Here is a 20,340-nt window from a genome sequence, read left to right on the forward strand (position 1 = left end):
AGAAAAAAAATTTTATAGCCTTTTTAGACTACATCCGATCTAGGGCTGAGCACGGATCGAGTTCAGTCAGGTTAAGAGAAAAATTCATCCGACCGAACCCAATCGGGTTGAAAAAAATTGAATTTGCTGCCGACTGTTTATCATGCATAAACCGTTTGAAACTGAAATGAATGGTTTATAGCGGGTTCGGATGGATTGTGTCAGTTTGGACTTTAATGTTGACCCAATGCTGATTTTAAGTCCGATGTTGGTCTATTTAGGCTTATTTACTTTTTTTAGTTAATTTAATATAAAAAGGTCTAAACCTTATAAGTTACAAATTTTGAATTTATTTTTGAATCTGTACAAAATAAAATAAAAAAAAAAAAGATTTACTCATCTGAAAGTAACTACATCTGAAAGCTTTCACTTTAGAATTATCTCAAATTAATGTATTTCTATCAACAATTCAATATTAATATTTTCATGAATCTAAATGGGTAATGATATTTTTTAGAATAAAGTATTGAAGTTTAAACGACACCGTCCCAAAATGAAAGTGAATTTGTGAAATACCACATCAGTTAGATTCGGTTACATACAGATTAAAAATGTAGATATCGAACTGGACCATAAATAACTAATTTTTTTACAAACCTCAACCCGATCCATCCGATTTATGTTTTTCAACTGATTGAAATCGATGTTTATTAGATCAAATTGGATGAATTTCTTCAAATTTTGATTATTTACTTAGCCCTTATCTGATCTATTCACAAACTGTGCCATAACAAATCTTACACAAAAAAAAAAAATTCTATATCTGCAAGTGACGAAGCTCTCTCTATCTTACTCCGTGTGTGTGTTTTGGGTGAGGGGGGTTGGGGGAGTCCAAACTAGATTCTACCATTGGATTATTCACCGATGGCTTTGAGATATGTGTAGGCATATGAATGACGAGTTGGATCGCTTGGAGAATTGTTCAGTTGGTGGTGATCCAACGGTGGATTCTCTCGAAGGAAGGTGAATCCTTCTTTCTCATGAAACATACAACCCCGTCGCAAAACCAACATGATCCGACCCAAACCAGTTTCGGGGCCAAGAGGATTCGGCTCCGTGTTGTGTCGGTCTCGGCAAACCCACAAATGGTGGCAGTATACGTAAATAGTCTTGCAGGCCGAGGTCTAATGCTTATCTCCCCAATATCGAAGCCCTTCTTCCATCCCTCGCTCGACCATTTTTTTCCCTCCCTCTTCGCTTCTCGATCTTTCTCCCCTCTCTATAAAAGTTCGAATTTTCTCTCCTTTGTACTCTGCCAATCCCTCGATGTCTTCTTCATTCTTCTTCCAATCTTCTCTCATTTCTCCTCCAATCCTGCCTTTGGATTGGATTTCGTCTACTTCGAGGATTCCAGGGCCGCAGAACTCCCCTATTTCGAGCGTTTCGGGAACCCTAACCCGCACCTAGCCCTCCCTAGACAGGAAACAAGTCGGCTGCCGCCGCAGAATCGGAGGGGCAGCAGAACGGCGCCCTCGGGGGGGGTAGAGAAACGAATAAGTCTGCTGTTTCGTTTCTTTCTTTGATGCGTGGGTTTGAGCTTGATTTGAACTCGCGGAAACCCTAAACCGAACTTCGGTTTTGATCTTTGGAGCAGGAACGGGTAGATTGGGGCTGTTGATAGGAGCAAGGCGGAGGAAGAATTGCGAGGTATTTGAATCTTTGCGTTGTTTAATCTGCTTGTTTTTTATGGTTTTCAGAGATTGAGGTGGCCCTAACCCTGATTCTAACCCTAACCCTAAAGTTCAATTGTTTCCGGAGGGGTACTCGTTGGTGTTCGTGGGGGAGGGGAAGTAGTTTCTAGCTTTTTGTGGGGATTATGATGAAGTTTTGTGCATTCTGTTGATATTTTTGTTTTCCTGGAGCCCTTGAACTACCCTTAAACGATTTATGGATTTGGTTCGCTTATGTGCTTGTGAAAATGGGAGATATCTCGGTGTTATTATTATCCCTATTTTTTTTCGGGGCATTGGCGGAGGTTTGTTTTTTCTGAACAAATTTTTTTTTTCCCATTTTTTAATGTTCTCCTTCAAATAGAAGTTTGGAGCAACAAGTTAATTTGTTGCCGTCCCAGTATTTGAAGATGTTAAATTTTATTTGCTTAAACTACAACTGTTCCTGCAGAAAAGGGGGAAATGTTATCGTGCAGTATAACCATTTTTGCTGAAATTTTAGTTTTGCATTTATAATACAGTGAAATTTAGGCATTCATCATGCACATTATGCTTACTAGATCATCGAGAGTTTATCCAGAAAAAGGTAAAAGAATAGGTCTCTGGTAGGGTTTATAATTAGCATTGGCAATTAGGGAAATCAGTGGTGTGGGATGATCAGAGGAGTTGTGATTGGATGAACCAAGGAAGTGTAATAATTAAAGTTAGAGAGGAGGAGAGAAGTGTTCTGTCACTTGCTGTATCTCAAGGCACATGGAAAGCACGAGATTAAACAATTTTCATGACCATGCATGGCTGGATGTGAAATCCTTTGATTTATATGTTGCAGAATTAGAGATGTATAGTCTTTCTTTTGTCTTTATATTTTGACAATATTTGGATCTTTACATATGTGTACTGTTTCTTCTCAGGTTGATCTTCTCTCTGCAAGAGGTTATAATATAATAACTTAGCTATCATTTCAAAAATTAGTAGCTGCTGTTTGTGGATGTGACTTGGTGTAGATGGCTGACCATCAAAGCACAAAACCATCTGGCTCTGGGGCTGGTGCATACTCAATCAATCTTGAGAATTTCAGCAAGCGTCTGAAGGGGTTTTATACACAGTGGAAGGAGCACAGAACTGATCTGTGGGGCTCTGCTGATGCTATTACCATTGCAACCCCCCCTCCTTCTGAAGATCTTCGGTATCTGAAGTCATCATCATTGAATATCTGGTTGCTTGGATACGAGTTCCCAGAGACAATCATGGTTTTCATGAGCAAGCAGATCCACTTCCTGTGTAGTCAGAAGAAAGCGACCCTGCTTGAAACCCTTAAGAAGTCAGCAAAGGAGGCTGTTGGCACTGATGTTGTGATACATGTCAAGGTGAAGAATGATGATGGGACTATCTTGATGGATGAGATATTACGTGCTGTTCGTGCTCAGTCCAAATCTGGTAGTCCCATTGTTGGATACATTGCAAAAGAGGCACCCGAAGGGAAGCTTCTCGAAACATGGTCTGAGAAACTGGGAGGCTCAACATTACAGCTCACTGATGTAACACCCGGTTTCTCGGGATTGTTTGCTGTCAAAGATGCCATTGAGCTCATTTGTGTCAGGAAAGCTGCATATCTAACTTCATCGGTGATGAAGAATTTTGTGGTCCCAAAGCTTGAGAAGGCTATTGATGAAGAGAAGAAGGTCTCTCATTCTTCAATGATGGATGATACAGAAAAGGTGATACTTGATCCATCTAAGATCAAAGTCAAGCTGAAGGGAGAAAATGTTGATATATGCTATCCTCCTATATTTCAGAGTGGGGGTAAGTTTGATCTCAGGCCAAGTGCATCAAGTAATGATGACAATCTGTACTATGACTCGACAAGTGTGATCATATGTGCAATTGGGTCACGTTTCAACAGTTATTGCTCAAATATCGCCAGAACATTTTTGATTGATGCTACTGCAACTCAGAGTAAGGCATATGAGGCTCTCCTTAAGGCTCATGATGCTGCAATAGCTGCTTTGAAGCCTGGTAATAAAGTTAGTGCTGCTTACCTAGCTGCAGTAGCCGTGGTTGAGAAAGAAGCACCAGAGCTCCTTCCAAATCTGACTAAGTCAGCTGGAACAGGAATTGGCCTTGAGTTCCGTGAATCCGGGTTTAGCTTAAATTCAAAAACTGATCGGCCACTGAAGGCAGGCATGGTTTTTAACGTCTCACTTGGTTTTCAGAACCTCCAAGCTGAGACTAACAATCCGAAGACTGAGACATTCTCTCTTTTGCTGGCTGATACAGTTATTGTTAGTGAAAAGTCCCCCGAAGTCTTGACAGCCGGCTGCTCCAAGGCAGTTAAGGATGTTGCTTACTCATTTAATGAGGAAGAGGAAGAAGAAGAGCCTCCCACAGCCAGGCCTCCTGTTAATGGCACTGATCTCTTTTCATCCAAAGCAACACTGAGGTCAGACAACCAGGAGATGTCGAAGGAAGAGCTGCGGAGACAGCATCAGGCAGAACTTGCTCGCCAGAAGAATGAAGAGACTGCCAGGAGGCTAGCTGGTGGTGGCTCTGCAACTGCAGATGGGCGAGGTCCTGTAAGAACTTCAACTGACCTGATTGCCTACAAGAACGTCAATGATATACCCTACTCAAAGGAGCTGGTGATACAAGTGGACCAGAAGAATGAAGCTATTCTTTTGCCAATATATGGAAGCATGGTTCCCTTCCATGTCTCTACTGTGAAGAGTGTGACTTCACATCAAGACAACCGGACCTGCACGATTCGTATAATATTCAATGTGCCTGGTACACCTTTTAACCCCCATGATGCAAACTCCCTTAAATTTCAAGGTGCTATCTATTTGAAGGAGATCACTTTCCGTTCCAAGGATCTGAGACATAGCAGTGAAGCGGTACAACTGATCAAGATCCTTAGAAGGCAAGTTGCATCTAGGGAATCAGAGAGAGCTGAGAGGGCCACTTTGGTTACTCAGGAGAAACTACAGCTTTCTGGCAATAGGATGAAACCAATCAGGTTACCTGACTTGTGGATACGCCCACTGTTTGGTGGGCGTGGAAGAAAGCAACCTGGTACTTTAGAGGCTCATGTCAATGGGTTCCGGTATTCGACCTCCAGACCTGATGAGAGAGTAGATATTATGTATGGAAACATTAAGCATGCCTTCTTCCAGCCTGCAGAGAGAGAAATGATTACACTTTTGCACTTTCATCTGCACAATCACATAATGGTGGGCAATAAGAAGACTAAGGATGTCCAATTTTATGTTGAGGTGATGGATGTTGTGCAGACATTGGGTGGTGGAAGGAGATCAGCCCTCGATCCAGATGAGATAGAGGAAGAGCAGCGTGAGAGGGAAAGAAAAAACAGAATAAACATGGATTTTCAGAACTTTGTCAACAAGGTACATGAACTTTGGACACAGCCACAACTCAAAGATCTTGATCTGGAGTTTGATATGCCTTTGAGGGAGCTTGGTTTTCATGGAGTTCCTCACAAGGCTTCAGCTTTCATTGTTCCAACTTCGAGCTGTTTGGTTGAACTTGTCGAGACACCATTTCTGGTAGTTACTTTGAGTGAGATTGAAATTGTTAATCTGGAAAGGGTGGGGCTTGGCCAGAAGAACTTTGACATGACCATTGTATTCAAAGACTTCAAGAAAGATGTACTTCGCATAGATTCTATTCCATCCGCATCTCTAGATGGAATCAAAGAATGGCTCGACACTACTGATCTGAAGTATTATGAGAGCAGGTTGAACTTAAATTGGCGCCCAATCCTGAAAACAATTATGGAGGACCCTCAGAAGTTTATTGAAGATGGTGGATGGGAGTTCCTAAACTTGGAGGCAAGTGACTCAGAATCCGATAATACTGAGGAATCAGACCAAGGGTATGAGCCCTCTGATATGGAGTCAGAATCTCCTGATGATGATGATAAGGACAGCGAGTCACTGGTGGAGTCAGATGAAGATGAAGAGGAAGATTCAGAAGAGGACTTCGAAGAGGAGAAGGGGAAGACTTGGGAGGAGCTGGAGCGGGAGGCAAGTAATGCCGACAGGGAGAAGGGTGATGAGTCGGACAGTGAAGATGAGAGGAGGAGAAGGAAGGCAAAAGCCCTTGCTAAGTCTCGTGTTCCAGATTTAAGAAAGGGCATTCCTTTGAAGAGGCCAAAGTTTAGGTGAAGCACCTGCCATTGTACAGAACTGAAGTTAAAAAAATCGAATAGCCAGCATGGATTTCTGAATATGGCATTAACATCAGTACCTGTAAGTCAGTCACTCCCTTGTTCATTCTTCACCTTCAGTTGTTGCGCTCTTCTGAGAATCTCAGTATTCAATCTTTTTCCAAGTTATCATCAAGCTTCCGACAAATCTCGATTCTTGTAGTTCTAGAATACCCCATGCTTGACATAATGTCAATGGGACATGGAAACCTATGTGTTTGCAGCAGTAACTGCACAGTTGCTTAACTTATGTTTCCTTTTGATTTATTACGAGTTCTGGTTGGAGAATTGAGGAGCTTTAACCATGAAAATTTATCCTTTCAGCAGAGAGCATTAGGATCCTGGAAATGTTGCCCATGCTAATCAAGATTCTTATCTGTTCTGGTCTTATGAAATTAAAAATGCTATCATGCCTATTATTCCATGCATTTATTAATCTCCTTATCAGACTTATGGAGTAGGACTCGTAAATTCTATTTAACCACCACTCCTGGTCAAAAGAGTTCTCACACAAGACAATATTCTGAAGGAAGCCTTCAAATTTAATTTCCAAATGTAGGTTAGGATTGTTCTAGAAGTAATTGATCCACACTTACATGGATCTGAATTTGATTCCAGACCTGTGAAATAACCAGAAAAGATTTTAAATTTCTGGCTTTTTTTAATTTCTGCAATTTCATCCTGTGGAGCTCATTTCACATCACAGAATTTATAGACAATCTTCCAAAGAGAAAAAAAATGAGAAAGAAGGATCTTTGAATTTAACTTATGCAAATAATTCTCAAGTTACAGTTTTTAAACCCAAAATCCTCTCTGAGACTTTTTAACTTGGACTCCAGGAATTGAAGGACTCTTTCCTTGTTTTCCCTAAAAGCAAAGGAGGAAAGAATAAAAATGAGAAAGCAACTGAGGGAACAATGGGGAATGGTAGGTTGGATCAAAGGCCTTGATAGGCAAGATTGATGAAAAGACTCCGTGAACTCTTTAAGAAAACTAAATCTAAATCCCCATCTAACCAAAAACCTAGCAGCTTAGGCTGTTCACTTGAAAATTTATCCTTGTGCAAGACCTTCTCCTTCTTGCTGATAAGGTTCGGTCTTCTATCTTGTCTATATCAAAAATGAAAGTACTTACAAAAGAATAACTGCTGAAGCTCTGTTAACTTTTAGCACTATTGGATAGCAAATGCTAGACCCGCAAGCTGTAATCTGTGATGTTCATGTTGCTTTTGGAATATCAATGGAGGACCTTCAGTCACCATAAAAAGGATAAACAAGGACATCTTGAGGGGTATAACTTGAAGCATAATTTTAATTATGTCTGAAATGAGTAGTGTTTGTTATGTATAACTCAGTAGTATGCAATGTTTGTTGGTAATATGTATTTATTCCTACCTCGTATTTCCTTGCTTAAATTTGAACCATTAATGATGTTCATATTTGTGAATGCATTATATAAGATCTAATGTGTGACTTCTTTTGCAAAAGTTGTCTTGATGCACTGATATTAATAAAAGATGTATACCAACAAAAAATAAAAGAAAACAATCAAACAAACAATAATTTACCATTTTTTTCTTAAAAGGATATGAGGGAGTGTAGGAATATAAATCCACATTGAATGTGAGGAAACTCAAGTTATGTTAACTGAAATAAGGATTCATGGTGAACACAGCATCAATGACAATGCAAACAAATTCTCTAAACCCAATGTACCTCTACCTCCCTTAGCTAATAAAAAAAGAATGTAACCAATAAGACATATGCTCAATATCTAAAAACAACAAACAAGTACTGAAACATCAGCCGGTAGCTAAAGGGAAAAGAAATATTCCATCTGGCCATTACTTGACAGTTTTTAAGTTCTATTTAACCATAATGAAAATCCATAAATAGATTTTGTAGGCATGTACATTTAGATAGACAACAAATGTTTTTTAGATCCACATAAATTTCAGATGTTTACAAAACTTATGACAGAATTAGGCACCTGCATGTGTGTGTGTGTGTGTGTTTAGGTTGGGGGGGTGGTTCAAGTTTTGCTCCTAGTGAGTGAAAATATATCATTGCCAATGTCCGACAACACCTCCTCTTCGAGCCCTTTTTTTGTAAGAGAGGAAGAAGGGAAAATTAGGGTTGTGGATAATACTCACAGTGATAATGCTACAAGTAATGAGAAAGCACACCTTAATTCTGTGATTGGATAGCATGGGAAGCCTTTCTTTTCCCTTCATTAAGTTATAGCAGCAAGGCCCTTGTTCCATCCAACCAAGTATCTGTTTTGCATATGCTAATAGCAATAAGAATGATTGCAATAAGAACTAAAGTTCTTTATTGGCCGAAGGAGCCTTGCATGTTCAAAGATCTTAGCTATCAGTCTGGATGAGGGTACTGGAGCTTCTGATGGTTGGGTATCAAAGGTGAGGTGGTCAAACAGTGAGGAGAACAACCTAGAAATAGGTATGGCAGTCGGGTGGGTATTTCTGGATATCTACTCCATCCCAAACCCTAATAGGACCCGTTTAGTATACCCTATAGGGTTTGGGATTTAAAATTAAAATCCGAACGGGTTTGGGATTTGCCTCTTGGGTACCCGCTACTTGAAATCGTTTGTATATAAACACTAACATAAAACCCTAGCCATCGTCTAAGCCTTCCCTATTCGGCCGCTACTCCAAGCCTCCCACCCGATTGAGACTCCTACGAGGCTACGATGGAAAAAGGAATGAGAACATCGCCTAAGCTTCCCTATTTGGCCGCTCCAAGCCTCCCACCCGCTTGAGACTCTTGAGGATGGAAAAAAAAACAGAGGAAGAACCGGGGGAAAACAGAGGAAAAAAAACAAAGGAAAGGCAGCAAAAATTGTAAGATCAGACCTTTTCCCACATGGATTGGTCTTTTTTTTTTTTTTTTTTTCTTTTCGCTTCTTTTTCTTTTCAGTTCATTCTCTTTTTTTGGAGATCTATGTGAAAGGACAGCACCTGAGAGAGATCGGAGGGGTTTCTTATGTTCTGGTTGGGGTTTTCTCTTGAGCGTATAGGATTTTGTGAGATGGCGGTGTGAGTTGGTCCTTTGAGGTTTTGAGAGCTTAATCTTGGTAGAAGTATGGTTTGTGTGATTGGGGGGATTTTTGACTGAAAGGATTCTTCTTTGGCTCCAAATTCTTCAAATTATGGAGTTCTGTTCTCATGAATATGATACCAAATCCATGGTGTGATACCAAATCCAAGTATCTGGCGGGTATATGGATTTTAAATGGGACCAGTTTGGGATTTTGGGTTAATTTTGTGATCGGGTTTGGGTAGTAAGGTTTTAAATGGGTTCGGATATGGGTAGTGCAAATTTTGCAGGTACCCTACCCATATCTATTGCTACCTAGAAAGAGTAGGAAATAGGAACTCGTGAGTTTTAGATGTTTATTGTAACCGATATATTCAATTTGCACTGAACTGTCATAAGTAATGCAGCCCTATCACCATAGCAGTGGAACCTGACTGCTGAACCAATATTAAATCAGCTGAACATTGTCGACCAGGCCACATACCCCACTTAGGCAGTTTGGTGGAAATGGATCAAATAATATCCCTAAAAGAACCATTTCCATATCCAGAAATGATTGAACATGGATTCAAATTTTAACATCCCACCAATATCCATATCCATATTAATATCTGTCAAAGAAAAAAGCAAATATGGATATGCATAATGTGAGTATTCAATCTGTAGCTCAATATCCAAGTCCATTTGCAATCCTATTTAGCCTTATATAGTTGTCATAAACTTAAAATTAATTGCAATGTTGTTAATTTAGTTTTCTTTCCATGCAATAAGATCTTTGATTTGGTAGATTGCATCCTTAATGAGCAGTTTTTCAATTCAAGGTGTGTAGTTTAGCAGAATTGTTAGGATCTACTAAAAGAGTCAAGTGATAAAGTGGTTGCATTTCTTTTCCTTTTTTTTTTTTTCCTGTAGGATCATTTCTCTATTTTAGAAAGATAATAAAAAAAATTTTGGAGGCTTACATCCTTTTTTTAAGTTAATACAAATCAATAAAACATGATGTTGAATTATATTCTAGCCACAATGTTTAATTGTCCGATTGATATCTGCATTTATATCTGTATTATCAGTGTCTGGCAAATTTAGCATTCAGTTAATATCTATATCGATATTCATATTCATCAAAATGGATGTGTACATGGATATTGTTGATATCTGTTTGGTATTGGATCCATTTTCAGCCCTGACTGGCAGCCAATGAAATAAGGACCGCCGGTCAGCGCAGGCGAGAAGATGAGTGCTGGCAAGCAGACATGTTAGATTTTAGAGTAGGATATAGATTTTAAGATTTGTAATTTTAACACTAGCTGATTATGATTATGTTGTTTACTGCTACTTATGATAGTACAATGCCCTGGTGTTGAGGCTGTTACTCGTTGGTTTCTGTTTGTTTACAAGTGATATACCGTGATGTATTAGTTTCTATGTTGCATTTGAAGTTTTTGACTTCTAATAGAATAATAAAGAAAATCATGAGTTGGAAGGTCATAAGATTATGGTATGCAATGTAGAAATTTTTGGTTACATGATTTAAAGTATGTTAATATTCTCTCTCTTTTCTTTTTTTCAAGAAGTTGGTAAATCGACCAATTTCATCGAGAGGATGAAGAATTAAAGACAAAAGGGAAAAGATATAGAAGGAAAACAGTAAAGGAAAAAGCATTCAACCCCAGAACTTCCACAAGCAACCAGCATGATCTCTAAACCAAGGGATCTTATAAATTTTCATTGAACGAAACACCTTTTTTTTATGAATTGTAACTTGCAATTACAAAGATAATGTAAAGTCGCAAAATATGATGTCTTTTGTGTATATTGAGATGCACCTGTAGTCTAGATTACAGAACATGCCAAAGGTGTGACGGATTGGAAGGTATATCCTCTAAAATCAATATTTTTTCTTGATCTAATGCACGAAATATCACTATGATATTTCCATTGCTGAACTAAATGGATATGTTGTTTCTTGTCTTGCAGGAGTTGGCTTGAATTGTTAGGCCTATCTTTGGTAGAAGCGATGGTCCAGTCAGTATGATCTTTTTTTAATTTTATTAGGTGCAGGGAGATATTTCTAGATATATTTTATGGATACTTGGAACTGTAATGGGTTAACCATGCTTTTGGCATATAAACTTGAGTCTGGGCTTGCAGATGAGTGGCAACTTGTTGCATTGTGATGTTTTCTTTTGTATGTTTCTATAATAGTTTGCTTTGAAAGTCATATCTTTTGACATCATTCAACTTGATTTTAGTAGCAAATTCACTTGACCCTACTAAACCACGCATAACTTTAATGTTTCTTAAAATAATTGGATACAATTATCGTTATTTTTTATTATGAAAAATGAGAGATCACTCGTTCTGCAGGATATTCATGGCAATTTAATTTTAGAAATATCCATTTAGATATATGCTCACTAGCATTGATCATTTGCTGTTATTTATGTAATTTTGTTGCATTGATTCTCAAGATGGCTGTATTACTGAGGCTTGCTTTTGTTCTTTTATGTATATCTGAATAGAAGCTCAAGCAGAAGATGCCAGTAATACAGGAAAAACTGGGGTTTCTGTTTTGCTTGATCTCCCCATGTCCCCAGTCCGGTGTTTTCATCTTTCTGATGTTTGTGTTGTGGGAGGACTGAGAAACAAGTGGAGGTAATTGGTGGATACAGGGCATGGTTGGTAGTTGATGACAATGTTTGGAAGATAAATTGCTAATCAAGATGGATCATGTGGTGTCTTTTCTCCAACAAGTGTTAAGTTGTCTGGAGAACATTCATTTTTTGCTGCAAGGCAATTTAAAAATAACTTAGATCTGTGAAGAAATTTTCTTTATTGAAATATTTTTGTAAAATGATTGATGTTTGGATATATGATATTTGAAAAAATAATTTTTGCATATTTGGTTGATCATTTGAAAAATGACATATTTTAGATGGGCTTATGTTTATATTTTTTTTTTTTAAAAAAAATTGTGTAAAATAATTGCTATATTGGTAATAGTTATTTTTAAATATTTTTAAATTTAAAAATATTTAAAAATAATTATTAAAAATATTTATTATGTTAATTTTTTAGACTTCTAACGGTTTTTAATAATCAAATAATTTCTTTATATTATGATAATTTTAATATATTAATAATTATTAAAAATTAGTATTTTTTATATTATGATAATTTTTAATAATTTAATATTAACTATTAAAAATAGCTATGAAGAAGACCATGGTTGCAGGGCGTTTTTGAAAAAAAAAATTTAACATAATTTTCAATCCATAGGAAAGTGGTTTTCCATATTCTATAGGATTTTTTTTCCTCATGAAAAGTGAAAATATTATTTTCACAAAAAGACTCTGATTTTTTTTTTTTGAGCCACATTTTTATTTTTTCATTGATCCAATCCTCCTCTTCCAGCGAACCAAACGAGGCCGAAATGAGAAATGCTTGGGAAGCATTGGAGTCCTTAAAAACATTTTGAAGTTTGTCTTTTGCAATCGTTGCTTGCGTTCTCTTTCATGCCTACTGTTAGTTGTGGTTTATAAGAATAATGCAACAAATTTGTACCAAGTCGTGCCTTCGTATGAGCTTCAATTTGCACCTCGAGCAGATACTGTCAGGGCTGCAAATGGGTTGGTCGATGCTTGAGTCTACCAGTCATGGTTAGGCAGTGTATTCTTAACCCGTGACTTTGTTGTAGGTTAGATGAAGGACCGGTTCAGGATCGGATTAGGCATATCTGTTCTCTTTCCTCATTCATGTGTTAATCAGTTTTTGAGTAGGTCAAAATATCCAAAGACCAAAAACCTTGGCCAATCTAACCCAAACCTGGAAAACCTCCAAGACTCTGCAATTGCTTGCTTTGATTGAGTTTAGAGGCGATTAATGAAGCTCGGTGAGACTGAACCGTGCTCATATTGGTGAAATCAGTAATAGTTGTTTACGCAAAACCTCATTTTTACATTCTTTCTTACATTCTGTCAATGTCATTAGTTTATTATTTTTGATACTACATTAGACCTTAACATAAATCTAACCTATGTACTAATTAGTTCTAAAATGGACCAAACTATTCATATTAACATTTAAAAAAAAAAAAAAATCTTTTTCACTTGTTGTCCATGTTGATACTTATTTTACTTTTAAATATGATGACTGGTGCACTCTTTTTCTAAAGAAAAATATTTGCATCATAACTAAGCCAAAGCCTGAGTCGATCCAAACACAAAAAACACTGGATTAGATCTGGTAATCACAAATGCTCATAAATGGGGTCCCAGCTCATAAATGCCCTATAATGTTGGATATCGTAGCAATTCTGTGATTTACTTGAGTTCATTTTTGCAGTTTAGATCTGGTAATCACAAACCAGAACTTGTGAATAAATTATGAAATATAAAAGGTTTCAAGGTGGCAATTAACAAAGCACCAATAAGAATTCCACCATGTCTAGCTCCTTCAGCCTTGCTCAATCCAAGCTTAATATAGAGGACTCAAACAATTTGGTTTGGAAAGACGCAAAACTACATCTCTGAAATGCAGTTCACAACACATGCTATTCAACAAAAATGCCATTGAAACAGTCTGAAAACAATAGAAGTCGCATACTTTTCGATTCCTTTTCTAACACTAATGGTCCGCGGAGACAAAGATCCACCAGTAGGTAATAGCGGCCAAAACCATTTGACCCTCCAAGCTTTTTCAGAGTTACTCATGGACTCTTCTCCATGAGAAAAAGGCATGGGATATCTAAGGCCGGACGATTACGAGGCCCACAACGACCAAAGTTAGATGGGACCCTCCGTATAATCTCCAACAAATTAGTGGGCACTAATGGCGCACTGATACCACATGTGTTCCACTAAATAGAATTAGTTGGATGCTTTGTTCATGTGAGTGCACACTTGGGCAGAAAAGGGTGGCAGAATCCTCAAGTTTGGTAAATTGGAGACCCACGAGATAGCCCATTAGAATCCAACAGCAGAGGGAAATAAAAAATATTGGAGTTCCAACAAATCAACTGACTAAACAATCAAAAGCAAAGCATCACAAACAAAAGTGGTGATGACAGGAACAGGGATTAAAATACAAATTGACTGTTTTATTGCCCAACCTTAAGTACTTTCAAGGTTCAAACATCATCATCATGTGGATTGCATAACATGCATGTGCTAGTACTGCCTACCCTAAACATAGGTTGATGAAGAAGAATTCATAGAGTGGACCATAGACCATAGCCCGTCCAATGGGAAGGTGGTCCTATCTTGGCAAGGACTCAACTGAGAGACTGTAGAGATATGGTGAATAGTATTGATGATTTTAATGTCCGCTTGGCGGCATAATTGTCTTTAAGATGATCACGATTCTGCAATTTGATTTTTCTCTTTTTATTTTATTTTATTTTTCCTAATTCAACCAGTGGGAGTTTTAAGTCCAATCCATTGATAAGGACTAGGGTGATCAAAACATGAGCACCTAAAAAGCAAATATGCTTAATGGGTTGTTGGATTTGAAAAGCAAACATGACATAATATTTAGAAAAGAAAAATCTTTGATTTTTTTTTTTTCAAAGTAAGAAACTATTCATGGATTACCTTATCCAAGGTAAAGTCAATCGATCATCATGTATCACAACAAAATAGTATTATGATTTTTTTTGTTCTCATTCAAAATTACTATAGGAGAACCATTAGTCTGAATTACATGCGTCAAAAACTTGAGGAAATTTTCCAACATTTGTACACAAAAATACATCTTGGACTCCGAATCTTCTAACATTCTCCATATTCAATGATAATGGTCATGAGGGGATGTCACCAGAAGGCCTAATGGTTTAGTGGTTACGTGTATACGGTGTCTTGTCATTAAGTGGCTCGGTAAAAAGATTTGCTATGTTCCGGTGAAAGGGCATTTTGATATGCAAACTCCAGATCAAGACAGACTAAGATACTTGAGCTCAGGATATATCTAGATAAGATTCTCTGATAATCTTTGGAGAAACAAGGAGCCAGGCTTGGGATCTTCTATAGCCTAGATTCCAGTCTTCTAGGTTGGGCCACTAACCTAGTCTAGCTTAAAAATTAAATTTGCTAGGCCTGCCCAATCCATTGAAAACTTAAGTTTACTATGGCGGGTGTTGGTAGTTTATTAAGTTTTTTAAAATTAACTTTATCTATGTTTACTTGGTGACTAAATTAATCATATAGGCAGGCAACTAGGTTATGCCATGCCACGTTTCGTAATATGAGGTTATGGCAGCACCATCCTTGCCTGCTTGTGAATAGTTGGATCATTAAACATTAAACATTTTCATAGACTCCACAAGAGAAAAGATTTTTTTTTTTTTTTTTTGCGAGAACAGTTTCCAAAAATACTATATGATGATTAGTATAGTCAAAGAATAAAATTTAGTCTTAGACAACATGCAATAAGCAGGGTGGACAAGAGGTTATTCATCATTCATTACATATAATTTCTTAAGCATTGACATATTGCTTTTTAGATATGTCCCTTATTGGAGGAAGTAGAGAAAAAAAAGGCACATTGTTGAAGAGATGAAAAATGTGCAAAAACAATGTGTAGAATGTTACGGATACAAGCTTAATGAGGGTCAAAATATATAATATCTCAAAATCAAAATATTTTTTTATTTCAAATCGGACGATGGAAAAATAAAGGTGAGAACACTGTGTAGCCACATCATGATGCATGTGTTGTTCTTAATTTCAAGTAATGATCATTTGAATTAATCAGCCAATCACAGCTTAATTACTTTCATGTAAGACTATTATTCTACATTAACCGGCAACTATCTTTGTGAAATCACATGACATTAATCAAATCTTAGCTAGTCAATTGCTTGAGGAATAAAATAACTTCAACGCCTTAATAGACCATGGGAATAAGCTTGATTTCTTAAAGATTCTTCAGGCCATCCCTTTCCAGCAAGGTTGTGGTGGCTCCAACTCTAGTCAAATCCAAATTTGAAATCTCCACCGAATATCTTGTAGACATCAATTATGTCTAGAGTATCTCTCTCCCTTTTTTGACGCTCCTGATAAATTTACAACTCCATTATATCAAGTGTAAATACACTGGACAGGATCAGTGTCCGACATATCCTTACATCTGCAATGTCTCTCAAAAAATGTCTTTCCCGTGAGAGTGCAATCAATAGTTCCCAAGCTTATACAGAATCCAAATTTGATCCAACATACAAAAGAAATAAAAAAAATGGTTCCATAGAAATCTTGTATATCCAACATTTTTTTTGCTAAAATCTAAAATTGCACTAAATGAAATGTTCAACCAATATATATACACATACGTACGTACATATGAATGTATGTGTGTGTGTATATTTTTGATAAGTACCTGTAACCAATAGTTGCTCGCATGCTGTTTAAAAAGTGAGGTAGAGGAGGAGCCTTTTTTGTCTTTTACACCTCGGTTCCTCCCAAACCACTCAACCGAGAGGTTCCCATCGATAGGAGAGCTCCATTTCTTTTATTATTTTATTATTATCATTCCCTATTTTTGTTATTAAATAATTCTTTTTATTAACAAAGAAATACTTCCAGCCCTCTGTCAGAGCTAAACCGGCCCTCCCAATGGTGCAGATTTACTCTGGTTCTACCGACCAATCCCAGCCGTCCAACTTCTCCCGCGGCCTCGAGAAAGGACAAACCCCCGTGGGCTCCCATTTTGGGTACCATACCTCCCTGCCCTCGCACTTTTACCAAAATACCCCCGCCCAAGCTCGCATCTTTCCACTCCCCACGGAGCGGAACCCTTCAACGCTGTTAATCCTCGTTGTCACTGAAATAATGAATATATTTTTTTACCTGAAATTATCCTGTATTGAGTTTATTTGAAAACATAATAAAAACAAATTGCAACTATACATTTATTATTAGTAATTATAAAAATTAATAATTATTTTTTTCAGACAATAAAATTTTTTTTATATATTTTTATGAAGAAAAATAAATAAATAAAAATATAAATTACATAATCATGAATATAACAAAATTAGTCGGTATGAATATATTTGACTACATTGAAAAGAAAATATTTATCCAGCACGTGAGTTGGTAAAGATATTTTTTTTAAGATCTCTCATTGACTATATTGTTCCATTTTAAGAATGAACATATTAGTTGTAGAAAAAAATTAAAATTTATAAAATTATATTTTAAGATTTTCAACAATAGAAGATAATGATTGAAATCCTAGCAAGATATTATTCATAGCAAATTTGCTATGGGAATGCCTTAATAGAGATCTTACTACATGATTTATACTTATTTTTTTAAAATAAAAAAATTATTTACGACCATAAAAATTCAATATGATGAGGATATCTTGTTATTAATTAAAAAAAAAATTTATAGCTATCACCATCATGCTTAACCAAGAATTGCCTTTCAAGATGTTGACGGGTGCATGTGGTGCCTAACTCTAAAGGCTACTAGTTAGATTATTTATCTAATATTTTTTCTTTTCGTGCCGGCAATATACAAATTTAAATAATATTCTTGTAATTACATGGTAATTTACAAAAAAAAATGATAATAGCCGTGGGGGTATTTTGGTCATCATGGGCAAAAGAGATGGTTTGTTCAGTTGGAAATGGCGGTGGGGTGGTGACGTCACAGGAGGGCATTTATGGAATTTGAACCGTCAAATAATTCGGTCAATCAGATCGGACAATGGCTGCTGCCCGTCGTCAGTACCACATTTTTTTATTAAAAAAATCACCAATCTCTCTCTCTCTCTCTCTCTCTCTCTCTCTCTCTTCTTCGTAGTAGATGGATGGTACCGACCCTGCTGCAGCTGCTGGGTTTTTAAAGCTGCCACCCATTCCTTGGGCCTCCTTTTATGGCAACGGCTCCCTGGCGGTGATGGGATCCTCGTGAGATGTAGCCTGCGAAGCTTGCTTTTCGGGTATACGGTCACCGCCGGGATGGGTGGGACCCTTCATAGGAATGGGATGGATGGGAGAGTGAATGACCCATCACACACCCGGGACTGGTCACCTCCTCCGTCCTGTCCATCCATCCAAATACAATTGCACATCATACGGTAAGTTGACCGCTAATGATACAATGTTTATATTACCATCATTTGCAAGTGTTTTTTTTTTAACCTATAGCACCTGCAAAAGTGTGAAAATTACAGGTGCTCTCCATGCACCTTTGAAGCGATTCTTCGCACCTGCCATCTCTATCCATGTTGGAAACCTTCTTGAAATTTTGCATTATAATTTTTTATATATTAATTATGTAAGGAGGAGTTGAAGCGATCACCTTCATTTATCATAAAAAAAAGAGAGTAATTGTGCAGGTTTTGATTTCAATAATAAAGAATGAGTAATATGCACCGGTTCAAGTAAAATTGAGCAACTCTTGTTTAACTTGGTATAGGTCCAATTTAGATAAAAAATTTATTTATTCTATCCTTGATAAAATATATTTTAGAAAATGAGGCTTGATTCTGATTAAATCAAGCATGAACTATATTGAATATCACTTTGATATGAATGGACTTGATTGGACTTATGGAAAGTTACTTGAGAATATTAGGTTGGATTATTTAAATTCTATTGAATTCATGTTACAAATTGAAGTATCTAATTTAATGGTCCACCACCATTCATATATTTATCGGTAATAAGAAATAGAATAAAGCAAGTATTGATGATAGGGATCCACCTACATTATATATTCTGTCATGTTCCATAACTTATTGTTGTTGCATAAATGATAGGTAGTCAAATTAAACATTACAAATCATAGAAGATTTGCACTTTGAATTTAGATTTGATACGTAATTGATATGGAAGGAAATCTATCCCATCTAATAAAGTGCATAGCAAAATGGATCATACTATCAGGACTAACTCTCGAGATTAAATCAATTTGGATCAAATATAAATAAAGAATGATTTATCTCTACAACAATGACAGGCTAAATGACTTAAAAAAAAAGGGGCGTGCAACTTGCATATTAATTCAAGAAAATGCTGGGGGCTGATACGTCAAATGGCTTAATTATTATATGGGTTAAGAAAGGGTCTAGCATTAATTAGAGTAAACTAATGGTGGATTACTGAATTAAATAAGGGTCTATTAAATTAAAATAAAGTCCCGAGTTCCAACAATGTAACAACAAACTTGGAGAGGGGGAAACAAAATTGGGGGACCTTTTGCTGTCGCTATACCCCACTTAGAGCTTGTAGGGACCATTCAACCCCTGTCACGTGCTCCACGGTTCCAAAGGCCACCAGGACCACCCCCCCCTGAGAGTCCAAGATTCCCCTGCAATCCAAACCGTCCAATCCATGCGCGAATTCCGAGGACACATCCCCTTCATCAATAGCTTCTACCATCCCCCTACGCGTATACCCATGGATATCGAGAAACGCGGATCCCATGGCGATTAGGGGCTCTCGCGGCAAGGACGTGCGCATGTACAAAGGTCGCTGGCTGTAATGTTAGAACTGTTTTTCTTTTTTTTTTCCTCTCCGGTTACCATATTTTTTTAAAATTAATTATACTGTCATTCATTGTAACAATTGTAATCTAATTACTATAATGCTATTTTTATATTACTGTTTACTTGTCAGGGTAATTATTATTAATATACGAGAAGTCATAAAATATTTTTTAACATGCAATCTATTATTTTTGTTGAGTCATATTATTATTTTATAATTTTTAATTAATTTATCTTTCAAAATTTTTCTAATTATATATTAATTTATAAATAGTTAAAAATATATTGGATCAAATCTTAGAAAGCTCTGAATAGTACCTTAATAGCATTACATGAAATTTTTATTTATCATAAAAAATAATCTTGTATTCCTCATAATCCTACTTTTATCATTCTATAAGTGGCAAACACATCATTTTGATTTTTGAAACTATTTTTTAGATTCTCGTAATTGAGTTTATTCTCTTTTTTTTTTATCCTATCACTATCATTAAAATTATCAAAAATCTTTTTATTTAATAAAATATAACCATATAATGTTCTCTTTCAAATAAATTTAATGATTATGAAATATAAATAAAATTTATTTACCTAAAATACTCTTATCTCACCTTATGTTGTTTAATTCTACATATATATATATATATATATATATATATATATATATATATATATATATATATAATATTGAGGATAATGATGATATATTCTGTTTCATTCTTAAAAAATTATTTAAAACCTAAATTTTTGAAAAACTACTTTTGATTGTTTATTTCATTGGAAAATTAATAAATTTGGAAAGATTGCTGATTGTAGCTATTTTTATGTTTCGGAGAAGTTTTGCATTTTTTTTCCC

General features: G+C 36.4%; 1 protein-coding gene across 6 annotated transcripts; it reads left to right on the plus strand.

The window, feature by feature from the left end:
• Nucleotides 1–1,179: 1,179 nt before the first annotated feature.
• Nucleotides 1,180–11,703, plus strand: LOC105032106 (FACT complex subunit SPT16). 6 transcript variants are annotated; one of them, XR_003798671.2, is made up of 4 exons: nt 1,180–1,686; nt 2,621–5,974; nt 10,562–10,863; nt 10,968–11,211. XR_003798671.2 is itself a non-coding variant. In XM_029260902.2 (3 exons), the coding sequence occupies exon 3, from the start codon at nt 2,714–2,716 to the stop codon at nt 5,888–5,890; it is 3,177 nt and encodes a 1,058-aa protein (XP_029116735.1). In that variant the 5' UTR covers nt 1,180–1,536; nt 1,634–1,686; nt 2,621–2,713; the 3' UTR covers nt 5,891–6,261. The 6 variants fall into 6 exon arrangements, 1 of the variants encoding a protein (XP_029116735.1); XR_003798673.2 differs by having other exon boundaries at nt 10,565–10,863; XR_012137415.1 differs by lacking the exons at nt 10,562–10,863; nt 10,968–11,211 and adding an exon at nt 11,513–11,703.
• Nucleotides 11,704–20,340: the final 8,637 nt, after the last annotated feature.

Source organism: Elaeis guineensis, chromosome 1 (genome assembly GCF_000442705.2).
Source record: "Elaeis guineensis isolate ETL-2024a chromosome 1, EG11, whole genome shotgun sequence".
In the NCBI taxonomy this organism is placed as follows: domain Eukaryota; kingdom Viridiplantae; phylum Streptophyta; class Magnoliopsida; order Arecales; family Arecaceae; genus Elaeis; species Elaeis guineensis.